Source organism: Anticarsia gemmatalis, chromosome 17 (assembly GCF_050436995.1).
Source record: "Anticarsia gemmatalis isolate Benzon Research Colony breed Stoneville strain chromosome 17, ilAntGemm2 primary, whole genome shotgun sequence".
Taxonomy (NCBI): Eukaryota; Metazoa; Arthropoda; class Insecta; order Lepidoptera; family Erebidae; genus Anticarsia; species Anticarsia gemmatalis.
In genome coordinates, this window is record NC_134761.1 from 7,746,035 (window position 1) to 7,771,556 (window position 25,522).

At 34.7% G+C, this 25,522-nt stretch overlaps 1 protein-coding gene across 1 annotated transcript in view; it reads left to right on the top strand.

Annotated features, from left to right (window-relative positions):
• LOC142979863 (uncharacterized) overlaps positions 1-25,522 on the top strand; it is a 113,781-nt gene that overhangs the window by 60,498 nt on the left and 27,761 nt on the right. The window contains exon 4 of the mRNA XM_076125076.1: positions 13,530-13,602. Coding sequence (XP_075981191.1) covers positions 13,530-13,602 — 73 coding nt within the window. The remainder of the gene's footprint in view (positions 1-13,529; positions 13,603-25,522) is intronic.

Consider the following 25,522-nt stretch of genomic DNA (forward strand, 5'->3'; position numbering starts at 1 on the left):
GATCGGCTTAGAAACCCCTTTATCCCTATTGATTTATTTGTACATATCACTTAAATTTTATTGGTCTACAAGTTATATTTTTGAGTAATGGAGTCATTTTGGGGTACAGATTATCTTAAGCGGTGATAGCTCATAACTAGGGCATCGAACTATCCTTCGAATTGAAACGACAACGAGAGATTAAAATATAAATAGGATGTACCTGCTTACTTACCTGACTAGGTAAACTTTATCTATTAGTATTAGTAGCTTCATACGGCTATTTGTCTAATCTCGTTGATCTAATCACTGTATTTAGTTGGTATATAACAAAATTAAGTAGAAACTAAATAGCAAAACAGAAAGTAAAGTCTGAAACTTGTGTGAACAAAAGTTTTGCAAACATGTTCGCATGTCATTTTGTGTTTATTCGTCCAACACAACGATTGTTGGGCTTGGTAAGAAATTAGCATGTTGTCGGGCACTGTGGTCATCCCCTCGGTTCGCATGTGTGCGCGCAACTATGTACCGCATGCGTCAGTGTGTGTGCTCACATGCGCATGCGCCGAGAGCGTTGACCGCCCGTTTGTTACACGGTACACCTGCAAATATACTGTAGCCCATTCGTGGGACCAATAAATGCATGTTTCCATGTAGTGTGTGTTCATTAACCACCTTGTATGGTGAAAATCTTGCCTTAGTGTTGGCACGGTCTTTATGTCTGTGTGCTAAAGTTACTGTGAGATTCAATGCGCTTATTCAGGCGCTGTATTTAATTATTTGTTTATAGAAAGCGTTGGGGGTAGTTATAAAATTAGTTATCGATGACTGTAAGCTGCGAGTTGTAGTTGAATAATTAATTTATAAAATTTAAAAAACCTGCCCGCGTTTATGTTTTCGTTGAGCGATTTTCCAAAATACTGAAAAGGAAGTCGACTTTAACTAATCAAAAATACATCAATAATTGAGTATTATCACATTATGACTTATTTAGGAGAATAAGGCTTTCTCCTAAATAAGGAGGGTAAGTACAGATCAGAGAACGCCTCTTGCTACGATCCGTGAAAGCTTTTGTTGCTTCATTCACATTGATACATTTTGTCATACAAAATGTTTAAATCATAAACTTAATTAAAAATACACGGTGTGTTCTCTGCCAGAGTCCTAGTAAAACAGGAGTTATATTGTACCGTTATTACGTTTCCTATATTTCCACATTACTGCATTACTTAGGCCCGGTACAGGAAATTGACGTTTTATATGCCATGCGGGCTCTAGCATATTTTTAATGACAGCCTATGTACTTATCGTTTCCATTATTCATATTATAACATGCAAATAAGTGAATTTTAATAATACACAAAGGGTTAATGACCTTCTAGTATGTATGTTCTTTGTGTAAAAAAACACATTGCGAAAACCTTTATTTATTTTTATGCTTTCAGCGCACTCAAATTAATCATAATTTGTGTTTATTGCAATAGGTTAGTCCTGTTTCTTAAATCTTGGGTATTAACTTTAATATTTATTATTTTAGAAGCAGGTACACCCTTAGTCAACGATTAGAAAAAAGGTTTTTTACGTAGTTCATTGCAATTGCCCTGAATATCAGAGTTAATAACCGAAAAGTTGGCATCTTAATCTTTAACCTAACATTCCATATCCACAATAATCCTTTTCTTCAAGCTTATTATTCACAAGTAAATACACGTTAATAGTTATATTTTATTTGCACTAAGTCCCTGTCCTAACACAACACTCATGTGAATGGGTGAGCACGCGCATGCGGCACATGTGTGCGCGTCACGACCGAGCGCTAATGTCCTCGACACGCGTTGACCGCGCCGCGATTAGCGTGTTTCCCTACCAGGTGAAAATGTATAGGGAAAATTCGCTAAAAGGAAGAAAAGCCAATAGTAAAGAAAAGCCGATTCTGTAATGTCGATACTATTGACTATTGAGAGATTGTCATTTTAAAATGTAGTGTAAAAATTGTTCCTACAAATCCTGCTAGAGTCGCTGATAAGATTTCCATGCAAATTTTCTCGATAGCTAGTCGATTTTCGATAGTCGATAGTGGTTAAGAAACGCCCCAAATAAATTCAAAAAAATAACGTTTAGTTGAAAATGTTTCGTATGACTCATATTTGGCCAATAAACGAAGACAAAACATCGGATATGATGTAATTAGTTGAAAATAGTTTAAAATAAAGAATAATCGCGCCCGAATTTTTGTAGCACACGTAGCTTTACCTAACAAGTTTCCATTTAGGACTTCTAATGTACACACAGCACAGCTTCAGCGCAATATCTTCTTCTTAAAATCTTAAAGGTTATGCAGATTTTTTAATGGTATTATAAGTATTAGTCGTAAAGCCAGTTAGTTCATCATAGTTTAGTTACCAAGTTACCGATTATCCGGCATCAGTCAAGCTGACACGTGGTGCTTACAGATAATCTCCCGACGGTACTGTTCCTAGTTTCTCTACATTTAAATTTGCAATTTAACCTTGATGCCTTTGCAATTACGATATAACTGACGATTTTAAATAATATAGCGTTAATATTAACATGTACATATAGGGATTAAAATAAAGGAAATCACACTAAAAAGACCCGGTTAAACTACTTCTAAATATCTATCAAATAGGTTATCAAGCTGATCTTTGACACCTGTTTTCGTACATTGGCGGTTACTTCATTTAGGAGATAGCCTATCTGACACTAAAATATGAGCTCAGAAACAGACTCTTAGCATCATAATATAAAATTTTGTAATGTTTAAAATAATCTATATTACAACCAAATTAAAAAGATCTAAAGTAATTCGCTATAAGAATTCATAATCTAATCATATAACATCAATGAAAACAATTTATTCTCTGTCTTATATTTCTAAGAACTTTAAATTAATTTTCACGGCAATCTGAACGCCATTTTGTCGTGCTATTTTTTATCCACCTACATAATATCTGAATAACAATAGTTGTAGCAATTAGCAGGTAAATACGCACAATTCCAGCTAGCCAAATAAAAAGATATAATTAGACGAAGGAAACTGTAGACACAGCCAAGAAAAGTTCTCGTCGTAGGCGGTGGTTTTACGCTAAAATAAATGTTATTTTTACATAAATATATTGATTTCCGGCCCTTATACTTCTTGCGTATTGGTAATTAGCAAATTAATTTATTGAAATTTGTCATTAACTAAATCAAGAGCAAAGAAATCATTAATATAAATGCATAGTAGTTGGTTCGATAGAGATCTTAAGTAGGTATTTTGTGTCAGTTGCACGTAGAGACAAGCTTAATAATAAATTATACGTGAAATATTATGTAACTTTTTATTCCAGTAAAGTGTTTTTATAAAGTAGTATTTTTAGAAATGCTCCATTTTCTTCATATTAGTAGAACTTCAACAAATTCGTGAAAACACATTGAAATTGGAAACGAAACGTAATAAGACTCTTTCAGATCAGTTTGACCGATAAATTGACGATTTTAACCTAGTATGGAACCTTTTCAACGCTCGCCCCAAATACTGAAGCAATTCTAAAAGAAATAAAATTGTCGAGCTGAATAAAATCAATTTGCGCGGTCGTAGTTGGAAAAGTCCATTTAGCGTTCATATAGGAAATAATAGGAATGTACGAAAAGTGTTAATACTATTCATACTGACCTATATTATTGATGAAACCTTCATATTTTAATGGGGATAAACAACGATTATTGAAGTTGATCGTATTACAAGACGAAACATTTTAATTGCATCCCTTATTTAGGTACAATATTTCGGTTCTAAGCCGATTTATATTATATTTCTCTAATTACCGTAGGTACAATTTAAAGGGCCTTGTATCTTACACTAGTGAGATTATTAATAAAAATATGTCCAAAAATAACATTTCCACTTCACATTACTACATCAATACCAGTTCACACTCGACCAAACCGGCTGTAACCGCCTCTAACCGACTCATACTGACTTAATCCCGGCGGATAATTGCGACCCGCGACATAGTACACAGCTTTGCGGGCCGGATTAATTTTCCCCGCCCTAGTTCATGCCGCCCGCCCTAATGTCAGATTATTATTACAAATTGATTATTTTCTGTCAAACCGTTTTGTTTTCATGGAAGGCAAGATATTACATGAAGGATTAATATTTGTTTAGCTGAATTTGTTTTCAATTTAATAAATGCTTTTATTGTTTCGATCTCTGAGAATTAGGTTTCGATCTAATAATAAGTATATTATCTAACTAACTGGGTTCTCTTCGGATAGTATCGTAGTTATTTGCTGAACTATGTCGTACTGTTTTTATAGAAAATGCATCCTAACATTAACAGGCACACATACCTCAAAACACACTTACATACAGACATACAGAAGATGAACAACATTTACAAACAGTATCTTTTACTTCAATAACTTAGTTTTAGGCTCATGTCCACACTGCCTACTGATGAAATTCGCCACGGTAGCGAAACTAATCTCCCTTCATATGAACACAGCACAAACGGGCGAACACCTAACATATTTATCTACGAGCAATCATCTCCCCTATCAACGGGCAATATGCGGAACCCCAAAATGTTCATCTAATTGGAGATCAAAGAGAGGGCGTGTAATCGCGTTCACAAAGTACACAAACTCTATAGTAGAGTACCACGATGTAGAGATTCTGGATGAGACTCTTTTGGATAGTTTTTTTTGGACTATATTTTCCTTATTTTGATTTTACAGTTGACAGTCACTCGTAAATCCTGTGAACAAAGTTTTGCTTAGTGAAATGTATAAATACGTAAGCAAATAATTAAATCTCATGTTTTGAATCTCTTCCTCGTCTTAACACATTTGTATGTAAATCAATTATATCTACTTACAGTTACAGTTAGTTAAGTTCTGTAAAGTAAGTTTCAAGAAACATTCATGTATTTTTCAGTGGTCACGTAAATAAGTGTCCACGTGTTGCCACATCCAGTACACAACAGACAATATCTTTGTGAACATGCGTTGATGACCACAGAGCTAACGGACGCGTATTGTTTTTGTCAATTACGCGATTATTTGCCCGGAATAATTCCACCCTGGACTTATAGATGTTAAGCCCTTCACTATTATATACTATATAGTGACGTCATACCTATTTAATGACGTAATACCTAATACAAGATATATGTCAAACTGCAGTTAGTAGATCTACGTCATAGAAATGTGTCGTAAAGTAGTGAGACGGATTTTTCTTATGTAATTATAGTTACGCAAGAATAGAATATATTTTCATCAAAACGATGTGCATATCTGTTTTTTCCGAGTTCCTAACATGCTTGATTACAATTTAAATAGCGAAATTTTAATACAAGAAAATATAATAGTAATGTTTGTTGCAATTAGATGCCAATGCCATTCCCAAACTCGGTCCCAATAGTACAGTTGCACACTTTCAAACGCAAATAAAGCCACACTGTCACATACTTACTAGTACTTTCTACAGCTTTAATTGATTGTCACAGTTCTCACAAAATTGATATTTCAAAACGGAATAAATGATTCAAATCAACATCAAACATCACGGTCTAATTGTAGTTATGCATGCAGGTGTAATTACACCGTGGCGTGGGCAAAGTTACCTATCAATCTGGCCAAGTGGTGGACGCTCAAATGAGCAGTAATTTATGAGTAAACATCGAGGATGGGAATCACTTAGCGCGTTCCACGGAGCCGCTATCAAAGCAACACCGATTGATGCTCATTCATGATGGAACCAAGAACTGTTTGGTACTGGCGTCTATTAATAGAATAGGCAATTGTTTTAGTTTATTCCTGTTTTTGTACTGTTTATATTGATATTAGGAAACTGTGTACAAGACAAGATGTATGGCAAGGGAAGTTTGTTAGAATCATCGTTCTTTGGTCTCTGCCTACCTACGGGAAAAAGGCGTGATATTATGATTGTATGTATCTGTGTACTTTTTTGGGCTACTAAATCTATCTTCAGTAAAAGTGTGTTATTCAAAGTTAAATCTATATTGTACATTTATATGAGCAAACCGCTAAGTTTTTCATAAAGATATTGCCAAATACATACATTAAAGTTCAACAAGTACGTATAAAATGTTCCGTTAGCCACCGGTAATGGTTCTCCATTAGCTAAAACTAGTAACACTTTGATTTCGACACTAGACATCGTATCAATTGAGGCTTTGTTTCGCGGCCAACGCCCTCTCCGCTACTCCGTGTTTTACATATAATGCGTATTATATTAAGGCACAAGCGAAAGCGTTTTTTAATTTGACAGGTACTTCATTTTGATAGAATAAGGAGGCTTGGAAGTAGTTTAATTAGCTCTTCCTTTTTGACTCCTAAAACACATACATTTTGCTAATAATTCTCACTTCTAAGAATATTTCAGTGAAAATCGTAATAAATATGATAAAATTGCATAAAAAAAATAAAACGATAGCACTTTTCAGTTTCCGAATCAATTTATTATTAGCTTATATATCTTTGAAATTAATAACTATTAGCATACTGTAAAAAAAATTAAAATCAGGCCACTAGAGAAAAAGGAAATATGTACGTATCCTAGTTCGTTTGACTTAAAGATGAATGAAGGACAACGAAAAACGCTTAAACCCTTTAAACTACGAACCACGAACTTTGCTAACAAGCGTAAGCGATACTCTACATCTAGTAGCTTACGTCAAACATGTGTAACATTTGTTTACCTCATTACAGCTCCGGTTAAAACTGTGCTACATCACAATAGACACACCTGCGACTCTCTCTCCAATTATTCGCTCCTTTCAGCGAGGCTTTTACTGTTCCTCGGCGACAACGAGATCTGTCATGGTTTTCATGTTACGACTTGAAATGGAGATGTCGCCAAATGACACGATTTTTAATCAAACTTTCAAGTTTTATTTCGTAGAACTTGCTACGATGCTACGAAATATTTTTGTTGGATTGTTATTGAATTTTTTTAAGAGTATCGGATGATTTTGTAGGACTATTTTATCTATTATTATTTTTTATATTGCTTAATTGCGTATGCATTTATAATGAGTTGACGGAAAAAACATAAGGTAGAGCATTTTATACGTAAAATAATCAGCCTGTAAATAAATTGCGCAATATGTTTCCATTAATACGACCACTTATACCATATATTAATAACATTTATTGCTAACAAGAGTATAAATTACACATTAATTATTCGATGGGTTGAAAAATTGCAAAGAGACTCCTTATCATGAAAACCTTATCTGTCCGATACGCCCATTGAACAGTTATCAATACATAATAATTTATTAGAAACGGAAAAGAACTGTTATAGCGTGAGGTAGTTCAACTATCGTATAATATATAGGTCGCTTTATCGATGCACTATGTGCGAATACACGACAGACATTACATGTGTTTTACTGCGCAAGATTGTACAATTTGTACGCTGTCTACATTGTATGCAAGACTACGTAGTGTGATATATTTTGTAAGACTATTATTTATCCTATTGTAATTAGATTTCGGCAAATATTTAATTGCTGATTATCGATAACTTTGGAGCCCGGTTTCCTAATACTTATAAGTAGTCTAAAACCGCATTTCTTTAGGGAAGTATTTCATCATAATGTTTAGTTTCAACATCTTTTCTACACTGCAGTGACTGATATTCACACATATATTTGTAATATACCCAACCACAAAAGCCAATAAATAGCAATAACAAAATCCATCACAATATAAACCGTAAACAATACACCGATCTATATATTTAAACAACACAGAACGACTCACCATATTGTATGCAAGGCACAATTTATTCAGTAATTTCACCCGTAAACCATCAAAAGCAATAAGTGTAAATCTTTTGCATTACCATAAATGCTGTTACTATTATGTTTAGATACCCACCCAAGGGTTTATTTATAAACGCATCTTTCTTAAATATTACGCGACTGAATTATTGCATGCAATTTGAAATTGTCTCGCGGCGAGCGCGGGCGCACGTCATGCACCGGCCGAGTTCTTCTCTAACGCGTTATTTAATGTGTACAACCACGTCAACACCTACACGTAGGGTTGCCAAAAGCCCGGGATTTCCGGGACAGTCCCGGAATATAACCCGTGTCCCGTAATTTAACTCTGCTGAATCCCAGATCCGGAATGAAAAAATGCTTGTTTTTACTAAGCTACGAGGTATTTTTTGGTCATTCCTATTTAATGTAGTCTCGGATCTGACCAAAACTCTGATTTCCTTCGTGGCCCCAAATATGTCCGGGAAATGATCAGCCTGGATCTGGCAACCCTACCTACAGGTGTAAATTGTATTGCATTCGAGATTGTACCATGAATCAGTTGTTACGAAAACGGAACTGATATGGAACTGACCTGTATTTTAAGTGGAAGAAAGTTTGACGTTCACATTGTACTTCAAACATGTTTGTTTGACATGACATACCAACGTTTTGATGGAGATAAGATAGTAATTGAGAAGTAGATTTGAAGATAATACGCCTTTCTTTTTGTTTTCAAGTCCTATTACTAACTACAAGTTTGTATAACTAATCCTACTAATATTATGAATGCGAAAGTTTGTGAGAATTTAGAATGTATGGATGTTTGTTACTCTTTCACGCAAATACTACTTAACGGATTACGATGATCTTTGGTATATAGGTATCTGAAGACCCAGAATAACACATAGGCTACTTTTTATCCCGGAGTTCCGGATCGCGATTTACACGGGAAGGGTTTCACGCGGACGAAGTCGCGGGCGTCTAGTTTAAAATATTACGAAGGCCTTTAAAGTTGTAAAAATACGTCCATAAATGTATTTCGCAGTAACACAATAGTCTATCTGAGTTCGCCTACATGTATGTCAAAATCAAATGTTTCTAATATAAGCGCAATAGTCTACACCTTGTCCCATTTACTGGCGATTCAATGTTGAGCATTGATTTATAATATTCGATACATCAGAACCATGTGTTGGTTTGTCCAGTTTCATGTCATTTTAGCATTTGTTGGTGAATAAATAAGGATTGAATTTGCGTGGTATAGATGAATATTGTTTTTATTACAATTGTCTGGTCTTATTTCTTGTGTATGACATGAAGAATTATAAGTAGAGTTAATTATTAAGGCTTTGTTTATCATCCGAAATCTTAGAATTTTTTAAATCTTTCCTATAGTAAATCTATACTAATATAATAAAGCTGAAGAGTTTGTTTGTTTGTTTGTTTGTTTGTTTGAACGCGCTAATCTCAGGAACTACTGGTCCGATTTGAAAAAATATTTCATTGTTAGATAGCCCATTTATCGAGGAAGGCTATAGGCTATATAACATCACGCTACGGTCATTAGGAGCGGAGTAGCAACGAAAAAGGTTACAAAAACTGGGAAAATTTTGACCAATTCTCTTAGGTGACGCAAGCGAAGTTGCGCGGGTCAGCTAGTAATAAATATATATCCCTCCCCCTCGTTTGGGAGGAGACCCTTGCCCTGCAGCGGGACAGTAATGGGATAAAAAAAGTAAGTTTGCTGTAGGAAGAAGTTACACAGTATAAGAACTGTGGTATTTTTTTATGATATGCCTAGTGCGTAGATAACAGATATTATGATTGATTTAATAGTACCTTGAGTTAAAGGTCGTATCGATAAACCTGCATGAATGGGGCTACGATTCTACGATACATCGAACGATCGACAACTAATCCTTGTCTGCTATTATTCGATCGTAAACACTCCTGTTTTATAGCTTACAATGTGTAAGATCTTTAATAATATCGTTATTGGTCATTTAATCGATATGAGAATCGATTTACACCAAATATCGAGTTGTAAAAAAGTGAACTTTAATGTTCTACATTTAATTAATTAGACTATGTAACTCAACGTTTTTTACTTGAATTCTTGTCCAAAATTGGTTTTGTTGGTTTATACAAATATTATAAAACAAAGTTTGTTATACACATTTGTGAATAAATACCATAATAGGTAATTCGATTTTATCGTCCAACATTGAACGTCAGTTACTATTTACGTTCAATGCAATCATAATTTTATTGTTTTACAACTATAAAACTGTTCGAGTTATGTGCTTGTCCTAATTCATTTAATTATTGCTTACAATATTGCTATACAATGTTTACTATGTTATGAACAAATTAATAAAAAACTCACGCAAAAAACGTCCAACAAAAGTTTGATGACCTACTAACTAAGGTACAGCGTTGAGTACACGAGATTAATAATAGTGGCCACAAAATATGGGAAAATAATTCCTTTTTGTGTCAACGGTCGCCAGTTTGCCACGGTACAATGATCATGTTTTCAAAATATTTATTTATTCAAGCGGAAGGGGAGAGTTCGTAATTGGCACTTCACAATAGAGATTACGGAGATTATCGCTCAGTTTTGTGATTCAAATATGGCCGCTTTGTGGGCGACAATATCCTGGGCCCTGTTATGATAATATTCACGCAATGTACAATAATTTGTCCCGAACTACTCGACTGGACGTTATACCCTTATAACACTGTCAATGTTTTGCGATAATTGGAATGCATAATGTAATGTCTTTCCGTGTGAAATATTTACGTAACTGACGTAACGTTGAGAGTTATTTCATGAATAAGAAGTAATTGTTAAATAGACGATCTGGTGAAACGTTTGCTTTATTGTAGAGCCCGTCTTAAGTTTAGTAAATCTGTGTAGTAATTTGTATATTTTAATATGTGTTTGAAACCGCAAATACACTTAGAAGCACGTGCACCAGGTGTTGTGCGTTAATCGTGTCGGTGTCAATAGACGAGGCCGAGTGTTCGCGAGAGGGCTTGACTCTTAATAGCGGCAACAGGCGATCGACTCGCGCATCAATCTTCTCGATCGTCACTGTCGACTCGGACTCGCCCCCCGCGATTAATCACCCAGAACGTTTTCGATTAGCGCCGGATAGCACACACCGAGTAAAAAAGCACGTTCCATTTATGAGCGATCAACGAACACCATTTGTTTTACTCGGTTATGGGACATATTTGACCGCGCTTTGGAGGGTTCAACCACAATATAAATACCTAATTTTATTTGATAAACAACTGACCGAATCCTTACAATTTTTGGAATGTACTTCGTAGCTATCTTTAGTCAAGTTTGTTGTGGTAAACTGCGGTTTTTAAGTCAATAAGTTAAATTAGTACCTATCTAATTTATTGCGAAGGTTATCAAGGAACTTGTGACCGAACAAGATTTGACTTTTACGGTCAGAGGCCTACATAAAATACTTTTACTTACACGCAAAAAACACGTATTTTTGCACAACGGCTCACCTTTAATGACTATTTAAAGTTGTTAGACGGAAACAGGAAGTGTCAAATGGCGTTTCGTTGTCTCACTACGGTCGAGTTCGTCGTAGCGCTAAGTGCGTCGATGTAATTGTTCGTTCAATGCAAATAAGTGTATTTGTCGTATTTGATCGTAGGCCGGCGCCGTTGTTTCACGGCTGGGACACTTAGAGTAAACGGACTAAGGCCTAACGTGATTGTTTAACGGGTTTCCCTTTGTTTGTGATGTCATCACACTTTCGCGTCACGTCATTGTCACGTTTCTGATCGGATTTTCCGTGTGGTTTTGACTTGGCGTGACGATGAGATCAAACAAATGTTGACCGAAATCTCGAAATAGTATAAGATTTCCGATTTTACACATGTTTGATAATAGTTTATACGCAAAGATTTGTGGTCAATATGTTATTGGGTTTTTGTGGCGATTACTTCTCATACTATTTATAACAAGCGATATATCAAGTTTACTATACACTCAAAAAAAAGTAGTAGTAGCTGTAAGTATATGGCAATAGGCTCGCTCCCATAACATGGGACTAACATTGATAATAAGTAGATGTGACAAACATAAACTTTAGCATTTCACGATTTAATCTCTAATCGAAAAGATCTTACAACTATCATTACATTTACTAGGCACTTCTACCAACATGGAAATTAACCGCAAATAAATTACTTAATAAATTCAATAGTTACGATACCCAGTAGCAGTCCATTGGTATTCATTTAACCGCATCGACTTCTAAACCAATCATCCGTGAACATTTTATCTCGAACTAGCTACTGATACCGTATTATCGTTATTTAAATTGCCAAGTGCACTTAAATGGCGGATATCGATAATTATGAACACGCCTCGCGAACTACATCTGTTTATTAACTTTTATAAAGGTACTACTAATGTCTGCCCGCGGTTTTGCTTTAACAGTGAATTATAATAATATGTAAGCTTCAAGCCATCTTTTTGTCAAAATGCTTTAGATTTTTTCATCGGTTAAGCTTATAAACGTATAGTAACATAGCAGGAAAACAGACACAGTTCTATGTTATTATTTTTAATATATATGTGGCGCAGTAGTCCAAATAAAATCATATTCACGATAAGTGTAAGCAGCTAAAGAGCAATCAAAAACATAAGGACAGTAAGCTAAGAGAATGCTACTTATTTTTTTATTTAGTCGAATTAAGTGTGCCTCTGTAAGGCAAAGACATTTTCGGTGGAGGTCCTGATTCCTCTGTCACCTGCTTTAATATCTGATCATCCTAGAAGGACATAATATATAGGACAGACTAGAATGAACGTTTCATTCTAGAAGCGTATCATTCTACTACGCATCTATTAAGGCTTCCCCGTCGCGAACCATAAACAACTTAACAATGAAAAACCATCGATAAATAGCACTTTAATAGTCAATTAAACATGCATATTATTATCTAGTGCATGGGAAATACAAAGGTGTAATGCAGTTCCTATGTAACGTTCTGCGATGCGGGTCGCGCACGTGGGCCTGCGCGCGCGCACCGTGAACACTTCCTAAGAATATTAATACCTTCATTATTACTAACTAGAGGCAGTCCCCGACTTCGTCTGTGTGTAAACCCTTCCCGTGTAAATCCTGATCCCTCCAGAACTTCGGGATAAAAAGTAGTCCATGTGTTATTCTGGGTCTTCAGCTACCTACATACCAAATTTCATCGTAATCGATTCAATAGTATTTGCGTGAAAGAGTAACAAACATCCACATATACATACTCACAAACTTTCGCATTTATAATATTAGTAGGATATTAGGACGTTACCATTACAATACACTAAAGGTGATGACAACCTATTCGTTTTGAATGTGGGAAAACGGTTTTTTATGTAATTTTAATTAAAAAATGGTTGAAAATGTCATAGTAACATTATTTATTGTCAATTTACAAGTGGTTTTACTTTTCTGTTTACTAATAGATGGTTGACCACCTTTAGTGTGCGTAATTAATATGGACTGTAAATATTCTTTTCGTAATTATAATAAAATGTAGTGTGTTATGTACTGTTTAATGTTTAATATAATTGGCAAAAACAGAAACGGTCAACAATGACTGTATTGTACAAAAAACAAACATACTTACCTTTTCAAAATTCTATAACGCATCCTTCATTCGTTTTTTTTCTCAAATCTTTCAAATTAATGATAATTTTGTTTTTTGTTTCAGTTGTACGAGATCAGCGATGATCCTCAGAGGAAGGAGTTCCTGGACGACCTGTTCTCCTTCATGCAAAAGCGTGGTAAGTCCTTTCCCACATATTTTATTTAAGCCTGTGATTTTACGAGCAGTAGCAGCGATTTGAAACTGTAAATGACGAGGAAAATATTAGGATTTATTGTTTTATTCACGGGAAGTTTTTTTAAGCGTTTTCCTTATTATATAGACAATATTGGAGATTAGATAATGTTAACGAATTGCCATAACTACTCTATTTACTTCCTTACCTTATATATCTTTAGTATGAAAACTTTAAAGATATTTAAGTCTATATGAGTTTCTTGCTAGTACTTCCTACAAAGCTCTTCCCCGTTTCAAGCTAGTCGAAGATTCAGTAATTGTGACGATTGGGTATCATACATGTCCACATTTAACATTACATGATTTGATTTTGATTTCTTTCATTGGGTCTTGACTTTTAATGTAAGTATAACTTAAGAAGTACCCAACCAAAGAGCTTTGCATTCCCTCGAACATCGCTACCGCTGCATCCGAAACCTCAGCTTAAAACATATTTTGATTAATCCTTTGTAACGATTGATATTCGTTGTAATTTATCATTACTCCAAATGCTCCATTCACGATCATTGATCTGAGTGATACGTATTACAAATGTAAGTAGACACCCGTGTCTGAACAATTTATTTGAAACGAGGGTTAATGTTAATATGGTGTTCCGATACAAATCAGATAGAAGTAATATCAGTCATTGGTTGTATAAACGGTTTTATATTGTGGAGATCGGTGATGCACTGATAAGATCTGATGATGGACGAGCTCGGACCCTGTAGAGGAACTATGAGCTATTAATGAACTATAAGATATGGACGACAGGAAATTAATATGAGGAAGTTTTAATCTATATCAATTTATGTGGCTAGTTACTGGTCGTTTTGTTACGGAAAATAGGTCATCTTAACTCATCTTGGTTTTTTTTATACGAAATGGAATTCTGTACTCGTAGTAAGTGTTTTGGTTATATTTTCGAAAAAGTAGAGTTGGTTTAGCATTCTTTGTTCGGGTCTGCACTCTACTGTACTACGATTGTACCATTACCATTCCAGTCATAAAGGTTTGTTCCTTGGCAACTCCAAAAATGCCTAGAAATTTTAAGAGATGGATTCGGATCAACATTCGGTTTAAATGATCTTATATTGCTTGTTCTTATGCGATTCTTCTAACTTAAATGACTTATATCAAAGCTAGGTATTTTTTTTACTCTTACTAGCAAATTCTATTGCACTCCTTATCAAAGTTATACACGATGTGAGTGTGGGAATTCGCCATACAACCAACCATACAGATAATCTTTATATTTTAAATATCATAATAGAAATAATTAAGCGGGCAATCGTCCGATCGCTTGAGGCGTCGAGGTGGTTGCGCGGGCGCATGATTGATAACTGTACGGTTGTCTTCTTTACTCGTACAGTTTTGTATAATATTGTTTGTTCGTTGTCCTTGTCTGGCATTAATTGATCTCTGTTGTAAATGGCGCCACGATTGTCGCTAGATAGATCATGTTGATATCCGACCGCCTCGCTGTTAGTCGAATCAATGGTTATTGTGCAGTTGCAGCCATTGTTACTGATGTGTGGGCTATGTGAAATGTATAATGCAGTTTGTAAAGTGATTAGCTTGACTAATTGGAAGCCATTACTGTTTGTTTTTCTCGGTTAATTTCAATTTTAATTGTTATAGCAAGATGTATTATGTGTTTCAACAGTTATTAGAACTGTCTATTTCTTTTTCTGATAAATAATTATGCGTATCAAAGATGTACTCGACACCTGTATCCAATTAATTTTAATTTACTTGTATGCATCTTTACACGTGTATATTTTTAATTTTCCGGCCAGAAATGTGTATAAAGTACGACAATTCTCTACATTCGGTACTATCGAGTATTGAGAGTTAGACATTTAAAATGTACTGCAAAAAGTACCTACGGCGCCCGCTAGAGGCGCTGATAAGGTTTATAAAGAAATAGTCGATAGCTAGCCCGTTGTCGATAGCGGATAGTAGAAGGAAATTGCCCCTCTGAAATGAAAACTATTTGGTAACATACATCTAGTTTTTCTTCCAAAAAAGCTGATTAACCATCATAAACTGTTATAGTTTAAAACTTTATTGATAACTTTAATAAAAACTAGTTACGCAATACGTTTCCATTTCAACGCCTCCTATTAGTATAAATTGTAGTTTCAGTAGCGGTATTCTGTGTGTTTTTTTCTACGTAAGCGTCGGTAAGGGCTGGGTGGGTATAAAAACTGGAATAGCTTCATCAGGGGTTGGCATCGCAACGCCCGCGCCGCAGTTTGTTAGCCCCTGTGCGTAATTGAAACAGAATTTCGGATGCATCTTACACCGTTATTCGGGGCTGTTTGTTGTAGGAATTATACCTTAGTGAAAATACTGGCAACTACAGAAGATCGTATTGTATTGTTATTGGAGAAAAACAAAAAGCCGTCTATAATTTGAAAGGTTGTGAAACTACTTTTTCTTTACAGTAGCAGCTTTTACCGATAAAAAAGTTTTGTCGTTCCACGGAATCTGCGTTGCTAAATCAGAGCACCATACAAATTATATCAAAAATGATAAAGGACGTGTTAAAATCGAGTCTTAATGCCCATTATTGTAATTAGAGACCCAAAAAATTTATAAATTTTCCAGTTAATTCTGTCATATTCTTAAATATACATTTAGAAATATTTTACAAATACATTACGCGTCGGTGTGATAAACGCCTGCTCACACGTTGAGAGTATCTCGGTGCGCGATCAGACCGCTTGCTTATCTTGTTCGAAATAAATTATTATTCAATTTATCACTCGGCCAACTGGCCAATAAACTTCTGGTTATTATTACGCGGTCGCGATAACACTCGAAACAAATCGTATAAGACTGATTACGATTTGTGATCTACAAATTATTGATTCACCTGATAATTTAAATGTAGAACAAGCTATTCTTTTTTATCGCAATGTGTAATAACTTTTTTTACAAACAGTCAATAAACTTTTATTTATTTTCAAAACTACAAATCGTTAGGGCCCGAGGGAGTGAACACGTAAACAGCGTTTAATAATTGGAATTAATTTATTCCACGTAGGTTAGCATGTGTGAGCCATCAAATGGACTGATCTCCTCGTATTAATAATGTTTTATCATTTATTATTGCCCGTGAGTAATGAAAGTTAGTCAACCACGCCCCGCGCCTTCTCCGTACTCTGTCTTCGTCTCAAGTTCAAAAAAAGAAATTAAAACTTTTTTTATTTTTATCCGGCTCGAACTCGTTTAATTTAATGCCAGCGACAAACGTTTATGTAAATGTTAATCAAAATGTTATGTCTGTTACACGCTTTACTCAGTGGGTGTTCTAATTTGTAAACTAATCGATTACAGGCGGTTTTTTGTATCGATTTTAATATCTGCTATTGCAAATCGATAACGGGTTTGATTGAAGGAAAATTACTTGGTAATTTGACAGCGATTGATGCATTTGCTATTGACGACTTAAAATTTAACGTCGATTTGTTTTGATGCGAAGATTATTATTAAGATCTATATGAATATGCGGTAGGTCGAGATGATCTTATAAACCATTTTAAAATAATTTATTCTCGATAAATATATTGACAATGTATTTTTTTGGATATAAGATGAGTTGTAACATGTCTGATAGTCTAATTTGTCTCGTTATCTATATAATTATGATAGAAGATAGGTCGGTGGTGAGGCATGGTGGTTGTTCACCACGTGACTAGCTCGTTAGCAGCTGATTGATCGGACATCGGCCGCTCCTTGCCGGCGTTTATATACAGGACGTAGCTTGAACGAACTTTCATATAAAATCATTTCATACATTTGTCTTTAATTCTATAATATTATTTTATATCAACACTTATAAAACTCTTCCATTACTGTGTGACTGACGGACTGATTGCCAAAACTACTAAGTGTAGAAAGTAAAATTTCGGTATGAAGATTCCCTAGGAAGTGAAAAGGAGTATTAAGAGAGGATTTTCGAAAATTCTACCCCGAAGGGGGTGAAATACCACTCGGGCAAAGTCGCCTGCGGACAGCTAGTTGATTATAAAGATGTTCACCTCATAATAGGCTGTGTGGTAGGTATTTTTTAAATTCATTAGCAATTTATCACTATCCAATTAAAAACATTTGTATCGATAATATATCTGATAAATTAATACAGGTGTGTTTAATTTATCTTTAGATATATATTTTGATATTAATAATATCAAATAGCAATAAACCATTAACATAATCAGCTGTTTCATCGACGATAAGTTTCACAAATTGATTTTATTACTTCCTGCGACCAATTGAAAATATTGCGTCGTTTCTATAATAGCTTGATAATGTAACCTAATTATCAACATATAAAGAGCAAATTGGCTTATCTTAAAATCAGAGATATTGTCAGAAATGTAAGATTAGGTATTTTATTAATTGCTTTTGTTTTATACCTAAGACTTCATAACGATTGAATCATACAGAAGGAAAAAAATTGAAAAGTTAGTGTAGACGTACGTAGACGTATGGATGTACGTAACCAGACTTTTTCAGGCAAAAACAAACCAAATATTTTATTTTGCGATTGCATAAATAATACAATAGCCTAAAGAACTGAACCTTTGTTAATCTACACTCAAGATACTTTTTACCCTAGAATATCGGTCCATGCTAACGAATTGCAAAAGGTGTCTCTAACTAAGGACATCTACCAAAACTGTAATTTAATATCTTCATATATGTATGAAAGCTAATTCAAAACAACAGCATGTATATGAGCTATTGTTTCACTTGTTAATAGCGAGTGGTATAACTAATAACATCTCATTCCGATTCATTCTCCGTGATTAATTATCTGTTTAATCGATATAAGATGTTGTGCCAACAGCCTTCTCAAGTTTCTAACTATACCACAACATTTGAAACTTAACCTTATACGTAAGGTGATAAGGTTGGTTTTGATTTGGCAGGTTATTGATTGTAGATTAGGTTAAAGAGTTGATCTATCAAATTTTTTTCGTTTCATTGAAGATAGCCTTTGTTGGGCTTTTAATTGGTGTCTTAAACATGCATACGGTTAATTCGATTTCGAGTTTGGACTCGCTCATTTGTTTTCGTCCGGTTACTCTTTAGTTCGTTTGAGTGTTAATCTAAAGTTGATTGATTAGAACAGTCCGATGATGGGCGGGAACGAAACGTATCGTTCATTGTGGATTTAATACGAATGGGAAAATGTAATTTTGTTTTTGTTGGCCTAGATGATTTGTTTTTTGAATGTGATTGACTATAGACTAGGTGCCTGTCATCGAAACTCCTTAGTCAATAAGGAAAAATATTACAGTTGAGGCTGTATTATTTATTCTTTGGCTAATCGTTTTGATATTGTAAAAAGTCCAAGTTTTATTTGTTTGGGACGTTTCAAAAGTGCGTTAGTGTTAATTTCAATTACTTGTGTTTAATTTGAACTTAAGTGTCTTGCCTCTTTTCCTGTTCAGTCAAAATAAAAGATTTGGAATTTATTTCCGCAAAAATATGTTACAGTTTCGCCAAAAAATACAATAAAAAATTACATCATACACTTTGATATTAAAAGGCAAGGTTCCATATTCGTCACGTGTCTATTATTGAATAAAACAAGTCTGGTTGTCTATGGTTGTCGCTGTAAATAACCCAAGATGGATGGAGTGGCGGGAGTGGCGCGATTAGAACAAGGGTGAAGATTGATGATCTGCAACTGACAACCGCAATCATTGTCACTGCTCATGTTATGCTGTTTTTAATTGAACTTTTCATTTTATGCGTGTTTATAATTAACATTATTTGAAATGATATTATTTCGATGTCAACTTCTTAAACCAAAAAATCAAAGAACACATCAATCGTAATTCTTAATAGTAAAAACAAATGAGTGACTTGATAGTAATGCTGAATAGTTCGAACATTAAAATTAGTAAAAATAAACAAAATATTCACAGAATAGAGTCTATTTTGAAAATTATTATAAAATTGACAGGTCATTTTATTATTTAACTTTAGTACAGCAATATTAAAACCCTTTCTGTAATATTATAATTTATCTAGTAAAAAGACTAAACTAGCCTTTGAAATTTCAAGTTCTACGGCTGTTCCGCCTATAGTTCTACTCTGTTCTACAATCATTTTTCAGGTAGTAGGACTTAAACTGCTACAGTTCTACAATCGGTTGAAAACAAAAGCTTCCATATTATCTTCAGCTACAGTCTACTAAAGTCCCCGGGTCCCTCATCACGTGAACAAGTAACACTACAGTTGGAGGGTAGGCAATAAAGTGCGCATCAAGCGATCCACATAGCACATAGTGACGGTCATCTCGCGCCAATAACGGGCTCTAATACCGCACTGTCATCATGGCGCACCCGCTTACCGCAGCTGTAAGACGTGAGAGAATAGCGGTTTGTACTAGGGAAGGAAAAATGGTTCATTTTTAATTCGTATTGAGATATATAAAAGCATAAGTTCAGGGGCAGTCATGATTTTGAGGCTTTGTAAGTATTTAAAAAACTTAAAAGCTAAAAAATGGTGCAGGAGCTTGTCGTAGTTGTACAATGTTGATGTGTAGAAGTGCAGAGTATTTCATTGCGGTTAAAAAGACATTAGTATTAGCACTTACTTTATTAAAACCACTTATGTGATATTTTATGAATGGCGTAATTTCCTGACAGTATTGATGTTTATGGTAAGCCTCTTATTATCTTATTTGTTTGTATATAACAAAGCAAATATATTTTGGCTCGAAAACTACAATATCGCTTCCGCCTTTGAATTAGACTGCGAGGTAGTCGTATGCAAAGGCAACACTATCGAACCTTGTGTACGTTGAATGAATGAATGAGTTGGGAAAGATTGTAACTGTATTAAAGAAGCCACCGAGCAAGGAGGTTAAACTGTGGTTTATAATAACGTTCCCATTCTATCTACAAAGTTATTTGTTTTGATTATAAAACAACTCAGCTTCTCGTACTTACACCAATAATTAGGTAAGTAAGCATATGACATAAAATACGCTTTCCCAATGAAGACTTTCCCTCGTGTTTGATAATTATGCAGTTTACACAACGACTAGTAGCCGCTACTGGTTTGTTTGTTCGCTCATTCATCTTTCTAAGAACAACTGGTCGGATAAAAAGCCCCGTGTTCCGTACATGGAACGTTTTGTCATTTATTCAAATTCAGAATGAAATAAGAAAAATATACTTCGTTCAATTTTCGAATTCCGAAACGTCACAGTCTAGTGACGTGCCATTTTAGAATGTCGGAATAATTTATCGAAATTATAAGATCCCATTCTTATTATAAACACACATCTAAAAAGAGTATTTTAATTAAAAAATACACAGCTATCTCATTTCTTAGAATTCCTTCAAGATTATGATCGATTATTTTCGTCGTGTTTTCGGTACGTGGTGAAAAATGCTAGAGACATTATGTCGTCGCGCTCTGCGGCGTATCGGGATCAAACGCGTCGCAAGCCCACAGCTGCTTGATTCTTAAACAAATAAAAGTGGAATTAATCAACGCAACACTAGTGATGGGATCTAACAACTTCTTCTGATGTAAATGAGCGAAATTTTTATAATTTTGTCGGCATGACTCACTGCAAGTATTAATTAAAGGATGTTCTGGCTGGTTTATTTACAGAAACACGAAATAATAAATATCTAGGTAAGTCTGTAGTCATAAATATGAGACAATAAATTACAAGACGTGTAAAGTAAAAGTATGACATGTGTAAAGCGATTTTATGATTCATTAGACGTGGTCCCGTCACTAGCGGAGGCGCGGATGAGCTGTGGCGGAGTTTCCTGTAAAGCTGCGCGGGCGCAGATTCGATGATAATCTCGCGTCGAAACGTGGATTAATATATCAAAGTCGCGGAATGTCCGACTTACACATTTTTAATTTAACCAAATCGTCCCGCCAACGTTTACCGCTCTATTAATAATTTTTATCGCGTCTTAAACGTTTCTTTTGTTTTTGCTACCGATAAAATTATTTTATTAGTGTTTATGCGACGCTTTGATCTCGGAAACGCAATATATCTGTTTCTATAACGCATCCGAATGTTACTTTTTATGTTGGACACTGTCATTTGTAAGTTTTTATCGGATACAAATTACAAAGTCTTAGCGTTGTTCATTATTTACGATCAGTTAATGAACCGGTTTCCTTCATAATGCTAATGTTTATTGTTTCACAAATTCGGCTCTCATAAAGCCGATCCGTCAGATTCCCAGACTTTTAATATTTATTCTTGGGACGGTTGAATGAGTTCTGCTTGCATATATTTAGTGTTCATTAATAAAAGTCAAAATCCTGCGAGGGTCGAGTCGCACACGCGGGTACACTCGGATTAAACGTGAACTATCACGGATTAAGTATTTGTAATGTTAATTTTAACTGACATGTCGAACTTTTCAATTGTTGTCAGTTGACCGTTGCTGTCAACAGTTCAACAACAAACTCGTTTTTGTCAACACGGAAATCAGGGCACTTACGAAAAACATAAATAAAATACACTACTAAACATCAAATTAAAATAAATATAAAAAATAAGTCATTTATAATATTCCTCGTCCACATATCAACACAAACCGTTAAATAAACAATTTTTTCGTGATATATCTTTCGATAGACGACGTTAGTCGACAGTCGGTCATATCGAGTTAGTGTTGTACCCTACATCCCGTGATACCGTGGGCGGATCGTTCATCATCTCGCCGAATTAATACCGCGAATAAATCAAACTGATCACTTGAAATAAAAGAGAACACTACTAATGCATACTTTGATGACAAATACAGCAACTGAGTTATGTTCTAAATGTTAGAAATGTGATTTTTCACAACAATTGTTATTTTTTATAGCGAATTTCTGGAATTTTATTCGCCATTAATTTTAGATGCTTACGCTTGTTGTTTAATTTTATCGTTGAAATTGTTTGATCGTAAAACCTAAATAAACGCTTGATATATTTGAGTAGCTACTTAAAATGATAATTTACCGTTTATATGTCATTGTACTAAATTAGCATAGATTTTTTTGTGATATTTTTTCAGCAGTCGAATCGTATCGAGTGAATAAAACTACAATACATACAACAAAGAATAATAAAGTATCGAAATTAAATAATAAATAATGTCAGAATTATTCATTAAAATATACAAATATAAAGTTCTTTGTCAGGGTAGCAATGTCCCGGTTCTGGTTCTAATATTGCCAAAAATAATTCCGCGCCGATTCTGCATTGTATTCGATACGAGCGCGTGTTTAATCGATTATGTTTAGGTATCGAATGCCAAAGTCCTTCGATTTAATTGACCTTTCGTAATACGATTCTTGAGATTTTCGGTTTTATACTTTTATTTGTGTTAAGAAAGGAACTGTTTAATGTTTTTTTGTTTAATTAATTCAAAATGTTGAGTATTGTCATGCCAACGTAATTTATGAAAAATGCTTATAGTATTTGTAACAATTATGAAACAGTTTATAAACTAATTTCTGCTTTTTTTACGTGAAACCAAATTGTAAATCGAATTAATTTAAGTACCTGTCAAAATTGAATTTGCTTGGCAACTTTCTTTTCAATTCAGCCCTATAAAGCTGAGCAATAAACGTAATCGAACATTTTGTTTCCGAGAAGTAATAAAAAAAAACCTATTGGCTCGAGGGGGGAGTGTGACCGCATTATAATACTAAAACACGAGCCGGCGGTGCTCTCCACTTGTATGAGCCTATTGTTGTCCGTCTGTCCATCCGCATCAAATACGCCCATAAATCATATTTGTCGTAAATTCGATACGAGTTACAATGAAAGATCTGTTCGTATTTGAATCACAACGATTTTCGTGTGTGACATTCTTCACGTAAAAATAATTGTATGCCCACTTTCAAACCTTTAAAAGACGCTTTCTTTAAGATTCGGTACGCAAATTATAGTGTACCGATATATTTGTGCATACGATGTAATGACCTGTATTGTATGCCTTGAAACATATACAAACCTGGGGCCACGAAAATCAGCAAAAATAAACAGTTTTTTTCTCGTGGCAATTACGGCGTATTATAGAGTTGAATCACAAATTGCACAGTAGCTATTGTTGCGTGGTCGGCCCCACACATCATCGCGTGTTTACGCGACAAGCACGTACGTTTTACTTTGTCGCCGGCGACATCTGCTCTACTCCCTCGACTAAATATCGATGAAAGACACATCCCTATTATAAACGTGATAAGGTCCAAAACGATGTTTTAAGTTTTCAGTGTTGCCTATCAAACGTGCGGTTAATTTTAATTATTTACTTGAGAAAGGCCTCTATAAAGTTTATTTTAATTTCTATTTACATTGTTCCTTTCTATCGACGTTTTTTCCACCAGATTGATTTAAGTTACGGTTGCTATTGACTGCCGAACGAGATCATAGCGTGAACGACTTCATCGGAGGTCTTGTAAAATGACCAATTTGTTATCTAACAAAAACAAATACGTGAGTGACCACCTACACAATACGAGAAACAAATACGTAGAAAACTAAATCTTTAGCTTGAAATCTTAGAGTTGGTAATTGTGTGTATATGAGTCAGAAGTCAGACAAAAAAGTGATAAGTCCTTTGTAATCCTCGTGACGCCACGGAGGCTTACTCCAAGTTAATTGCTTTGGAATAGTTTTTTTCGGTAAATGTTTTATTATTGTATTCCTTCTACCTGAATTGTGGAGACAGTATCTTGCAATAGATATGTAGACGTAGAAAAAACCTCGATAATTTGTCGCCTGACTCACGATTCAGCAATGTTATCGATACCGTGGAATGTTTTTATCGAATCTTATTTGTATTGGTTGGTCGTGTGCTTAATTAAGATATTTGTTGTACATTTATGGTATCCGCAACTGATAGTTTTGAAGTTGGTGACATGACATAATTTTCGTAATAGTTTTTAGAATTAACTTATCTATACCGTAATACGTTCTAGGAATAGACCTAATTGTTATTTCCTTTCTTGTTCTTGTAAAGATCTTTCGAGAAAGCAGATGTTTAGCATAATTACCAAATAATAATTTACTTTTATAATTCAAATTTTAAAACACGACTGAATATGAGACAAGCTCCATTTTATGACAGTCTGTTTCTGAACGGTCGGCAACTAGCTTTAACTAAAGCCGACTTGCTATTGTTTCCTAATGTTTCCCGACAAACATCCCAATTTCTTTTCAATGTACACAAAATAACAAAAAATATTACTTGTAGAGACTTATTCCGTTATCTTCTGGGAACTTAAAACGGTGTGATTTTTTCAATTACTTATTCGAGATTGTTCGAAACACAATTATAGTCAAATTGCTCTATTTATCTATTTTTGATTGTAGGGACTTTAGTATTTTAAATAGCGCAAGAAAATGTAAATTTATTGTTTATAATGAGGTGCGGAAGCATAAAAAAAGTTCTTGTAATTTGTAGTATAGTAATATAATTACCTTTAAAAAGTAAAGCCCCTAAATAAATAGCCGCCTTTGATAGCCTATTGACGATGTTGATGATGCATATGTTATTATCTGTCCAAAATATCCAAAACTTTTGCTCAAATCAAGTAATCTCGCGGGAGAAAAAATACACAACTGGTAAAATAGGCATTTCCCTCCACTTAAAAACCCGATACAGTTGTTTGAAATAAAGCGTTCGAGATATTAGCCGTCAGTGAGCCAACAAAGGACTATTCTGGTAATGTCAACACACGTTTCCGTCGTAACGAGCCATGAGGAAACAAATGAAGTAAAACAAATGATTCGCAACATTGTAACTGTAATCGAGAGGCGAGAGAGCTTTTTGAAATTTCTCCAGTTCTTGTAAAAGAAAGTAACTGCTACTTTATATGGC